This window comes from Elephas maximus, chromosome 23, assembly GCF_024166365.1.
Source record: "Elephas maximus indicus isolate mEleMax1 chromosome 23, mEleMax1 primary haplotype, whole genome shotgun sequence".
Taxonomy (NCBI): Eukaryota; Metazoa; Chordata; class Mammalia; order Proboscidea; family Elephantidae; genus Elephas; species Elephas maximus.
The window spans coordinates 79,415,783-79,428,213 of NC_064841.1; the positions used below are offsets into that span (position 1 = coordinate 79,415,783).

The window sequence follows — 12,431 nt, forward strand, 5'->3', positions numbered from 1 at the left end:
CCTGTTTTCCCTCTTCCAAAGGCTATTGAAAGTTTCGCCCTCATGGTTAAGCAGACAGCTCAGATGCTTCAGTCCTTTGGGACCGAATTGGCTGAAACGGAATTACCCAACGACGCCCAGTCCACGAGCTTGGTCCTGTCTGCACACACGGAGAAGAAGGACAAAATGAAGGTACGCGTGGCTCCTGGGAGGGAGGAGGGCACTCAGGTTGGAAAACGTGGCCTCTCGCCGCCTGTGAGAAGTGTCGGACAGGAAAAGACTTGATGCTGGCGTCAGATAAGACTGAGAATTTAAGCAGGTTTCAGACACTTTTTGATGCTGATGAGCTGGGTAACCTCTGAGACGAGACCGAAGGTGTGCTACCTTTTAAAAACATGTACGGTATAAACAGATCCTATAAAACGCAGGCTGCAGTACCGATTCATGTGTTGGCATCAGGTAAAGTGCTCCTAAATTCCGTGTGCCCTTGAGTAAGCTGTGGAGCCTGAATACAGTGAGGCATGAAAGGCAACGTTTCTCTAAATGAGCCCTTATAGCTCTCTGTACTGTAAGGTTCTCTAGATGTTTCTCGTGCTTATTAGTATAAGGCAGACAAGGTTTCTATCTCTGGTTCCTCCTAAGACAAGCAGGTGATAATGTGGTAGGCTGACTCTGAACAGCTAAGGTTCCTGTGCATAAAATATTTACCATCTCCTTCTGGGATAAATACGAATTGGGGAAAACGTGGCCCCTGAATACATTGCATGCCTCCTCCCAGCCTGCACGCCGTCAGCTCTAAAACTGCCGTGATCATAACTGGCCGAGGTGTCCCTCAGAGCTCTGCATCTGCTCTCTGCCAAGTGTGCCGCGTGCTCCCTTAAACAGCCTTTGCTGCAAGCCTGAGTAATGGCTGCAGTAGAGACATTTAGAAGCCTGGTTTCCTGTTACTTTTTTACCTTATCCTTTTACTCCCGAGTGGCCTGTAACCCTAGCTCTGCCACTGGTAGCAAACAGGAGCAAGTGGCCCCACATCACCTGCCCAGCTGCAGTGCAGACAGCCATAATCTAAACACTAGCTAGTCTTACTTCTTAGCGGCAACATGAAATTGGTGAGAGCACTGTCAGCGTAGAGGAGACTTAAGAAGAAATAACTGTGGTCGGTTTTGTTTCCATCATGAACTTCATCCCCCTGCGTACCTTCCATGCTGCATTTTTTAGTCACCATCCCCTTTCAGAGCGAGATGCCTAACAAGTCTACCTGTTCACTCTGACCTGAATCTCGACCCTCGGACACCTGGCAGTGACCCTGTAACCAAAGGCGCCCTGTGTTCTCTCTGCAGGAAGATATGAAGTTAGCGCTGCAAGAGGGACACAGCATCCTCGAAAGCATCAGGGAGCCCCTGGCCAGGAACCCGGAGTACAGCCTGAACCAGGACCAGCTGGACAATCAAACTACCGTGCAGAGGTGAGTCCCCCCAGGCCTCGATCTTGGGGGCTTCGCTTTCTGTTCAAGGCGTGGGGAGTGTTTCAGGCAGACAGCCTCAGTGGAAATAAGAGGCCAGAGGCTGAGGCAGCTGGGGGTGGAATAAAAAGCAGCACATACAGGAGCGGGTGACCCTCCTTCTAACCTGGCTCTAGTGCTGTCTTTGGGAGGCTCTCTGAGCCTCAGTCTCCTCGTCTTTACGAGGAAGCAGAAGAATCTCAGCTTCCTTATTACAGTAGCCTTTCAGGGTTCTGTGAAATGCTGAAATACTTTTTTCCTGAGTCCCAAAGAGAGCAGCTTTTCTAGATAAGAAGATTTCATAGAGCAAACACTGTATTTTCAAAAACATAAAAAAGAGTAGACATTAAAGGCAGAATAGCAACCATAAGAGTACCTTAGACTCCTAGTTTCTGCATTCAAAGTACTGTCCTATCTCATCTCACAGGCAGGTAGAGAGACCCCAGGTTTCTGGTCATCGGTAGGAAAACAACCCGAGACTCACTCTCTCTCCAGTCGCATATGTTTGAAGTGTGAACTTTTATTTTCTATTCTAACAGATTTGTACATTTCTCACTGTGCTTCCAGCTTTGTAACAGAACAGGGGGTAAAGCGCTTGTCCAGTTAGCTAATGTTAGCTAATATTTTATGGTGCTTTGAAGTTTTCAAAACTCCCCATACCGTCTCTCATTTTACCCTCACAGCTGTGCAAGCCAGGCAGGTTTGTAACCCCATCTTCTATATAAGGCAACCGGTTCTGAGAGGCTAGAGAACTTGCCCGGTGGAACCCAGCAAGAGATGGGCAGACCCAAGAATGGAGCAGAGACTGAGTTCTTTCGACACGTGATGTGTGTCCTTTCCATCCAGCCCTAGTTCACTTACTGAGTAGCCACTTTGTACCAGGGACACTGGGGGAGGCACAGGGATACAGGGGACCCGTCCTTGAGGGGCTCACAGATAGACTCTGATGTCGTGAAAGGGGGGGACTCTCCAGGGGATTGTGAAGAGCTTGGACTTGAGATCAAGGAGTGGTGGGTCAACTCCCAGCTCCATGGCGCACAGGTTGTTAACTTCTCCAAGACTCATTTCCTCCTCTGTGAAGTGAAATTGATCATTTTGCATCCTTGCCGGTGTGGTTGTGGAGGTTAAAGGGATAATACACGTTTAGCACACTGCAGGGTACACAGGAAATCTCAGCACCCATGAGCGAATATGCAAGAATGTTGTCAATAGCTATTCACCCTCACTCATCATGGCAATTTACTGCTTACCTTCACCATTGAGCCAAAGTTATAAATAACAAGTCTTAAGGCCAATCCTTTGCCATTTTGACCTTTCAAAAATTAACAAACTCTAACTCTGCCAGCAGCTGAGTGGCTTACTACAAGGCTGCATTCTGTGACCCAGCACATGGCATAGAGGGGATAGAAACTGGAAGTGAACCAGGAGATCACCCAGTGATTTTGTCTAAAATGCCTGTTCTTCACACATGAATTGACTCTATCGAGATAATCTCCATGCTTGCAAAATTCTGTGATTCAGTGTGTAGAGCCAAGGCTCTTTGTGAGGGTGTTGGGAAGGCTGTAGAAACTGAGCTGCATAATCAGCGTGAACACCCTGCTTCTCAGTGAGCTGAAGGTTCTTTGGTCAAGTCCTCCCTGTGTTGTTCCCAATGCCCCTGGGAGACATTTCAGTCACAGCGCAGATGCTTCTCCTCCTTTTCCTTAGGCTCCTGGCCCAGCTGAGTGAAACCGAGGCTGCCTTTGATGAGTTTTGGGCAAAGCATCAACAAAAACTTGAACAGTGTCTGCAGCTCCGGCATTTTGAGCAGAATTTTCGAGAGGTGAGTAGACCAGGGCACTGAGAGAACCTTTAGATGGGCACCTGAGTGTTCTGGCTGCAGGAAGTGAACAGGTGGCCTAGTGTGCTGTGTTACTCTATATCAACATGCTGGCCCTAGCACAGCTGAATTTCACAGTCGACATTTGTATAAATGTAGAAGAGTCTCTATTAGCCACATTGAGCCTGCAAGATTAAATTGGGTTAAACCTTGAAACGTGATTTGATAATTAAATCATTGTATATAAAAGGTTATTTAAAATATGTTCATTGGTATGTACTTACTTCTTCATGTTTCGTGAGTCAGTAAAGGAGCCTTTGCTCTCACTTTATATTCATTTTGTGCTTTTTATTCAGCATGCATTGATTGGGGGCCTACTGAGTGCCTGACACAGGGCCCTGGGTATACAGAAATATAAGATACAGTGCTGCCTTGGATTCAGTATGACAGGAGCTATAGTAATAACTGAAATAAAAAAGCACAGTGGAGGAAATTCTCATAAAAAGGCCAGACTTAATGGTCTGACTGAGACTAGAAGAACCCTGGTGATCATGTCCCCCAGACCTTCTGTTAGCCCAAGACAGGAACCATTCTCAAAGCCAACTCTTTGGACAATGGGGTAGAAAAAGATGCTGGTGAAGAATGAGCTTCTTGGATCAAGTAGACTATGTGGGCAGCTTCTGTCTGGAGGGAAGATGAGAGGGCAGAGGAGGTCAGAAGCTGGTGGAATGGACACGAAAACAGTAGAGGGAAGGAGTGGGTTGTCTCATTAGGGAGAGAGCAATTAGGAGTATATAGCAAGGTGTACATAAATTTTTGTATGAAAGGCTGATTGGATTTGTAAACTTTCACTTAAAGCACAATAAAAAATTTTTTTAAAAAAAGCTCAGCAGAAGGACTCAACAGCAGAATGGAAGAAAGGACAAAGAAAAGAATCAGTGAACTGGAAGATAGAGCAATAAAAATTACCCGATAGAATACACCCAATCTGGCAAATAGAGAGAAAATAGACTGAAAAAAATAAACAGAGCTTTAGGGACCTGTGAGACTATAACAGAAGATCTGATGTTCATTTCATTGGAGTCCTGGAAGGAGAGGAAAGAGAGGGTGGGGCTGAAAAAGTACTCAAAAAAAAAAAAAAAAAAAATGGCTGAAAGCTTTCCAAATTTGGCAAGAGACATAAACTTACAGAGATGAAAACAAATGTCACATTTGGGGAAAAAAATAAAAACCAAACAACAAATGTTCTCATATTCTTATGTTTGTTATGTTGTCTTTTTGAAATGCTTATTACATTCATTCCTGAGCGAATTAAAGTAAATCACGGGAATGATAATGGCATAATGGAAGAGCAAGCTCCCAATTTAACCGTAGACTTTTATTACCATCTTCAAATTCTGGTCCCCCTGAAAGAGCAGTGAAATGAATCCATATGCAAAATAAGCTTATGCTAAGCTCTGGCCTTTAAACCTCAACAGCTGAGAGATGTGTGGAGTATTTAGACCCTGTGGGCATTAGAAGGAGACTGAGGGGGACATTGGATGAGGTACATAAAATCATGTCACCTTCAGAACTTCCTCCCTGGGAGCAAAGACATTAAAGAGCAGAGGATAAAGCCCTACCTGTCAGATACCCCGAACTCGCTTGCCTGTGTCCAGATGAAAGTACCCAGAAGAAAATTTCATGGAGGTTAGATCTGCCAGAAGAAGCTGTGTACATCCCAACGGCACTGAGTTTAATTGATAAGGACTTGGGTGTGGTGAGGGGAAGGGGCTGCACATCACCTTCAGGTGTCCGGATATGGCTGAGAAATCACACAAGACGTTCTCCAAATAGACTCTGCCAACATCTTCAGTAAGTCTAAGTGAAAATACTCCAACCAGTTTAATCTGAAAGGAAAGTGGTCCCAGCATTTTCACTTCGGTTTTTTCCTCCCTTGTCTCATTAATCATTGCATTGTGGCTCAAATCATTGGCAAACCCTCCTCAGTGTAAGTTTATTACCCTGGCTCTCCTTGTATGTAACCATGCTTAGGGAGACCTGGCCGACTGGGTGCCATGGCACAGGAGGGCTTTTTCCACACTGCCTACTTCCTTTTGCTGCCTGACTTGGCACACCTCAGGCCAAACAAAAACAAACCCAAAATTCCTTAATAGCTGTCATTCCTGCCTACTGTGTGGCAGGTACAAGTCTAGGTGCTGGGGAGAAACAAATCCCCGTCTACCTGGAGTTTCTGTTTCAGAGGAGGTATTGGGGAGGGGTGGATCAGACCCCAAGCAAGAGTAAGCTCACATAGAAACAAGGTAACTTCAGAGTGTAAGAGTCACGAAGAAAATAGAGTGAGATATAGGGACTGAAGTGGGTTCCCATAGCTGGGGTCCTCAGGAAGGCTGCTTTGAAAAGTTATAGCCAGTTGAATGTAACTTGAGTTGCCATGGATTAATATTGAAATCAGCCTTGCATATCTACTGGGTACTGAGCTACCTGCAGTGAGGAACAGGGAGATGAAGATAAATAGGAGACCTTGCCCTCCAGGCACTTTTGATCCCATGCAGCCAGAACAGTCACTGAAGGCATCATAAAGATAACCTGTTCCCCTCAGGGCTGCTACCATCAGGTAATCACCTCTTTTTGCAGAAGGTGGGTACTCTCCATTCTTAGAAAGATTTATAATAATATAAGCTTTCTTATTTAAAAAGATAAGCTATTAACATTTTTTAAAATTCACTTATATGAAACCCTGTATTTTCCTGCCAATGTCAGAAGTATCAGATATTAGAAGTTAATACCAAGCTATTGAAATTGTAAAATGGTACAGCCACCATAGAAAAAAGAGTACGGCTGGCTGTTCCTCAAAAGGAAACCCTGGTGGCGTTGTGGTTAAGAGCTACAGCTGCTAACCAGAAGTTTGGCAATTCAAATCCGCCAGGCGCTCCTTGGAAACCCTATGGGGCAGTTCTACTCTGTCCTTGAGGGTCGCTATGAGTCGGAATCAGTTTGGTTTGGTTCCTCAAAAAGTTAAACATAGAATTACCGCATGGTCCAGCAATTTCACGTCTAGGTATATACCCTGAAAGCAGGAGTGCAAACAGAAGTTTTTACGTTAATGTCCATTGCAGCACTATTCACAATAGCCTAAAGGTGGTAACAACCCAAGTGCCCGTCAACAGGTGAATGGATAAGTAAAAAGTGGTATTCTTGCGGGATATTATTCAGCCATAAAGAGAAATGAAGGTCTGATACATTCTGAACTTTGAAAACATTATACAGAGTGAAATAAATCGATCACAAAAGGACAGATACTGTATGACCCCACTTGTAAGAAATATCCACAGTAGGCAAATGACGAGACCTGAGTTCGTTAGTTGTTACCAGTGGCAGTGAGGGTGGAAATGAGCGGGGGTGTTTTAGGGACACTGCTTTTCTGTTAAGGGTGATGAAAAAATTTGGTCACAGATCGTGGAGATGATACCACAACACAGGGAACATAACTAATGTCACTAAATTGCACACATAAAAACGGTTGAAATGTTATACATTTCAACCACAATAAAAAATTTTTTTAGAAAGTTAAATACTAAGTTGGAATGAAGTGAGCTATGGATATCTCATGACATACGTCAAAATTCCAGTGAGAATAACAGTAATACGGGCACCACCTCATGGTTCTGTCACTGCTGCCTTTTCAGAGTACTTTGATTTGTGTGATCTCATTTTTTCCTCATGGTCTTTTTGGTTTTTGGTAGGTAGGTAGTATTCCCACCTTACGGTTGATCAACTGAGGTGCAGAGAAGTTGAGCGATCTCACTAGGGCAGAAGGTTTTGAAGTGTTTAAATTGAGCTTCCATGAGTTGCCTCAAACAAGTAAACAAAAACTCCCCACTTGATTTGTGATTATTTTGATTCTTATTTTTCTAGTAGTCCATCTTTATTTCATAATCATCTTAATCTGAGTTTTTCCTCCTTAAACCTGCACTCCTGGTATCGGTAGTAAGTTTCCGTGTCATTGCTGCTGAATTATTGGACTTCTCTCTCCGTATCCCGAGGTGGGCCCTGGTCTCATGACCCCTTCCTCCATTACAGGTCAAAGTCGCCTTAGATGGTGTGTCTCAGAAGATATCGACATTCACAGATGTCGGCAACAGCCTCGCGCACGTGAAGCACCTCTTGAAGGACCTTGCTAACTTTGAGGAAAAATCCAATGTAAGGATTAGAATGGGCCAGTTATGGTTTGAAGTATTTATGGGAGGGAGACAAAATTGAGAGCACTCAGTATTGCTTAGAAAAGCACAAAAATTTGGTTTTCGCACCATCCGAGGCGAAGCTGCTGCAGTCCACCAGCGCCTGAACCGGCCGTTGTGAGTGACGTTCCCAGGTGGAGGGCTTGCTCCTTCCTCCCCCGACCTCCGTCTCTGTCCAGACCCCTCCCATGCCCTCCAGGCACATGTCCCTGCCATTTATAGCAGTGATAGCTGACGTGCCAGGTGTGTACAGCCCCTTTGTTATAAATCTCTCGTTGTCCATTGATTTTCAAAAAATGGTACTCCCTCTGTCAGTTACCCTGAAGGAGTGGTGACTTTGTCTCATCAGAACACACCGAAGAGTTTGCCCCCAGAATAGCTTCAGGATTAGGTGGCATTTCAGTTAACCCACAGGAGTAAACAAAGACGTCCCTATACTTTTGCAACAAATATCCCATTACAATTAGCTTGCTTAAGCTCTCACCACAAATAGCATCCCCGTTTGCATATAACAAAAATAAACCTGAATCAATTTTCCAGGGATGACTTTTTTCCGCAGGTGTCCGTGGAAAAGGCCCGAGCCCTATCCCTGGAGGGCAGCCAGCTCATTGAGAACAAGCATTATGCTGTGGACTCTATCCACCCCAAGTGCAACGAGCTCCAGCACCTCTGCGACCGCTTTGCTGCTGAAATCGGGAAGAGGAGAAATCTGCTCAACAAGTCCCTGGAACTGCATGGCGTTTTAGAGACGGTAGGCGTGACTTGACACTGGATCCCCTCTCTCTACTGGTGCAACACAGATTTTGATCTCATGTAACCACTGGGTCCTTTTATCATCAGACCCATTATCTGAAAGATGACATCACACTCTTCCTCTCTGTAATCCTCTTTATCGTTGGACTAGATGGTCATATCTTGATACGTTTTTGTGTTTTCTAGAATTCGATCATGACAACTAATGATTTCTTTGGAAGAACCAGCCACTTACCATCCTAACTAGACTGCCCTTACCTGCTGTGTGTAAGCAGCATTCTAGTCCAAAAAAAGAAACCAGCCGCTGTGGAGTCAACCTCAATTCATGGGTCAGAGGAGAAATGTGCTCAATAAGGTTTTCAGTGGCTGGTTTTCCATAAATAGATCGCCAGGTCTTTCTTCTAAGTGCCTCTGGTGGACTCGAATCTCCATCCTCTGGTTTAGCAGCTGACCTTGTTAACCATTTACACCACCCAGGGACTTCTGATTCCTTTCCAGTCCTGTATGATACGCTGGGCTTTCTGAGCACTGTCTTCCCTCCAGTGGAGTCCTTTGATGTAATGGTGGAAGCATGGTGGTGCAGTTCTTTTGATATTTCCAAAAATATAGTTGTCAACAGAGCACATGTTAGAGGGTAAAATGGGCCCTTTAAGCAGAGCACACTAAGATGAAACTTCTAACAGTGTGTTTTTCCTCCATCATTCTTTATGTTTCTAGTCCATGAAATGGTGTGACGAGGGAATTTACCTGCTGGCTTCCCAGCCTGTGGACAAATGCCAGTCCCAGGATGGCGCTGAGGCGGCCCTGCAGGAGATTGAGAAGTTTTTGGAGACCAGTGCAGAAAATAAAATCCAGGAACTAAATAAAATTTATAAGGAATATGAATCTATCCTCAACCAAGACCTAATGGTAATGCTACTTCTGCGTCATTGCAAATCAGTTGTCATGTTGTTGTTGTTAGCTGCCATCAAGTCAGCCCCTGACCCAAGGCGATCCCACGCACAACGGAACCAAATGGTGCCGGGTCCTGCGCCATCCCCATGACTCGTTGTGGATCAAACCATTGTGATCCGGGGGGCTCTCAAGGGCCGATTTTTGGAAGCAGGTCACCAGGCCTTTCTCCCTAGTCCATCTTAATCTGGAAGCCCCACTGGAACCTGTTCGGCATCACAGCAACACACAAGCCTCTGCTGACAGGCAGGCGGTGGCTGTCGTGAATGCTGGGAAGTTACTTTTCACGAGGTTTAAAAATCGTTAAATGAATTTTTAATAAATAACAAACATGTCAAATAAACATAGAGTTGGAAGATCATCTAGCTCAATTTACCTTTCAATAGACAAATCATGTCCACGCCATCCTTGCTTCAATGTGGCCTGCCCGTGGAGCGTGTTCTTTATGAAGTAGCCATTTCCGTTAAAACATAGTTACTCCAGAGCTCTTCTTGATTTGAACTGAAATCTGACTCCTAACTAGCTGTCTTAATTCTACCCTCTGGTGCAACCCAGAAGAAACTTACCCCATCTTCTATAAGATGTCCCTTCAGAGATTTGAAGACTCGTGTACCTCCCACCACGTTGTTTTTTCTTCAGGCCTCACATCCCTCATTTCTTGAATGGAGTTTAGACCCCTCACCACCCACGGAACCAGGACTGGATACAGCCCTGCTCCATTGTCACTGGGCACTGTGTCATGAGAGTCTTTAAATGCATTCTGATGCAATTCTAGGCATGATTGCTGTTTCTGCTAACACCAGCACTCACTAGATATTTGACTAACCAGCACATTGAACAATATTACACCATTTCAGGAACATGTGCAAAAGGTCTTCCAGAAACAAGAGAGCACGGAAGAGATGTTTCACAGGAGGCAGGTGAGCCTGAAGAAGCTGGCAGCCAAGCAGACGCGGCCAGTGCAGCCCGTGGCCCCGAGACCAGAGGTGTTTACAAAGTCTCCCTGCCCCTCCCCAGGTATGCTACGGCCGCACTTCATTCGTTTATTAAAGCTGTGAGGTGTCACCGCTGAATCACCGTGGGGCTGAGGGGTCTGGCAAATCTGAGGAGGCAACATATGAAAAATCTTTTGCAGCTTTCCTCTCCTTTCCATTCCCACCATTATGCCCTAGTTTAGGGATCTGCAGACCGTGGCCTGTAGACCAGATCTGGCCCATTGACTGTTTTTTTGTAAATAAAATTTTATTGGAACACAGCCAGCCCCTCGTTCATTTGTGTGTAGTGTGCAGCTGCTTTCGCACCACACAGCAGAGGTTGCTAGTTGTGACAGACTGCATGGTCCACAAAACCGAAAATATTTACCACTTGTTGAAGAACTTTTCCTTCATTTTCCCCTTGACTACAGTCTCTCCTTAACCCAGTCCATCCTCAACGCTATGGCCAAAATAATTTCCCTCAAACTCAGTTCAGACTTCCAGAGCCTTTCTGAGCTGTCCATGTCCTAAAGAACCATATCCAAATGCCTTGGTTCAGCATGCCAGGGCCACCACGGTCTGGCTGACTAACCCTTCCCCTCGTCTCTTCCTGATACCATCCCCAAGCCAGTCCTTCTCTAAGGCCAAGCTGAACGCCTAGACTCTCGGATACTCTTTGCTCTCCACAGGAGACCAGGTGTTTGGTGGGGTTGGAAACACCTGCATTTTCTACATGACTTTGGCAAATGTCAGTCATAAGCTTGTGAGAACCTCGAGAGCCAGGCACCTGCATCCTACCAGGGTCTACTTGAGTCCAAGGAGACATTATGTTCTCGTTTGTTTCCCAAGACCGACAACTCCAGGGTATCCCCATGCTGAGCATCTTTCCTTTGTCATCCACTGAATCCGCTTCTCTTAAAATAGAAGTCCGTGGCCTTTTCTCCCTGTGGAAATGGGAAGAACGGTATTGTTGATATTGTTCCTGAAGATGGTTCTCAAGTCTTTTCCAAACAAAACAAACCAGCTCCATTCACGTCTTAGAACTCCCATTTTCTATCCTCTGCATTTGTATTGTGCTTTTCTGATCTTTCTCTAAGGTTCTTAACTTTTTTTCCTCTAAAATTTTAAAAAACAGTAACAAAAAAAGGCTGGATACACCCGGATGTACTTTCTGTCTCTCTAGGTGGTAAAATGTAAAGTTATGTACATACTTTTCCACTTTTTCCAAACTAGGCATTCGGAGAGGCTCTGAGAACTCTTCCAGTTCTGAAGGCAATGTGCTGCGAAGAGGGAGCTACAGGAGAGCCAAGGTGAGAGGTTCTGGCTTCTGACTGCTGGCCCCGCTCATCGTCCTCGGGGCCTTTCTAGAAGTTGGACACAGTCTGCCAAGAACATCCCGTCAGGCTCATGCACTTTGGCTCAGAGTGCCAGCCTCCCAGAGCGTGTGTCCATCTTCCCAGTCCTGGCACCATCCTGCCCCAGCATTGTCTTTAAATAAAAACATGGGGCAGGACCTCATGTCTGTTTCCCAGAAGGGGAAATAAGAACAGACTCTGGTGCCTTAAAAATCAGAATGTTAGGCTGGTCCTTCTTGTTTTGCAAAACTTGACTCACTGCATTTTCTGTTTTCCTCAGAGTGAAATGAGTGAGAACCAGCAGGTCAGGAGCGGCTCCACGGGGGATGAAGAAGAAAGCCTGGCCATTCTACGAAGGTGGGTGGGATTGTTTCTCTGGTTATCACCAAGTGACTCTGAGTTCAAGATACTGCAAGTTAAGACCCAACCAGGTCACAGGAGAGTCTTTGAATATAAATGAGCCAAAGACAATATGGTAGATCAGCTTTTACTCCAGTTCTGCAAAGTAGGAACAAGACTGTCATTATGAAAAATACATGGTGGAATATATACACACATGCATACATTATAAAATGTACAAAAATGGAATATACATATCCATTTGGCATATCTACATCTAAAATGACAAGAAATTTAAATTTTTTTAGAAGTCACATTTTGCCCGTGGTTCTCAGGCTGTGGACTTTGGGGATTTGAAATGGCTCATATTCTGTCTTCAGCAAAGCAGTACAGAACCCCGAGACTCTGAGCTTGCTCCTCCCGGCCCACCCAGGTCAGCATGTCCAAAGCCAGCCCTGTAACCTTTTCGCCCTGATTAGGACTCCAGTCTCTGAAACATTTCTTCAGTGGACTAATTTC

At 45.1% G+C, this 12,431-nt stretch overlaps 1 protein-coding gene across 12 annotated transcripts in view; it reads left to right on the plus strand.

Annotated features, from left to right (window-relative positions):
• The window catches only part of MCF2L (MCF.2 cell line derived transforming sequence like), a 333,538-nt gene that overhangs the window by 292,711 nt on the left and 28,396 nt on the right, over positions 1 to 12,431 (plus strand). For all 12 annotated transcript variants that reach the window (XM_049867599.1, XM_049867590.1, XM_049867593.1 and 9 more), the window contains 9 exons: positions 22 to 171; positions 1,320 to 1,444; positions 3,188 to 3,302; positions 7,383 to 7,502; positions 8,100 to 8,291; positions 9,011 to 9,202; positions 10,102 to 10,261; positions 11,452 to 11,528; positions 11,854 to 11,930. In XM_049867599.1, coding sequence (XP_049723556.1) covers positions 22 to 171; positions 1,320 to 1,444; positions 3,188 to 3,302; positions 7,383 to 7,502; positions 8,100 to 8,291; positions 9,011 to 9,202; positions 10,102 to 10,261; positions 11,452 to 11,528; positions 11,854 to 11,930 — 1,208 coding nt within the window. The remainder of the gene's footprint in view (positions 1 to 21; positions 172 to 1,319; positions 1,445 to 3,187; positions 3,303 to 7,382; positions 7,503 to 8,099; positions 8,292 to 9,010; positions 9,203 to 10,101; positions 10,262 to 11,451; positions 11,529 to 11,853; positions 11,931 to 12,431) is intronic.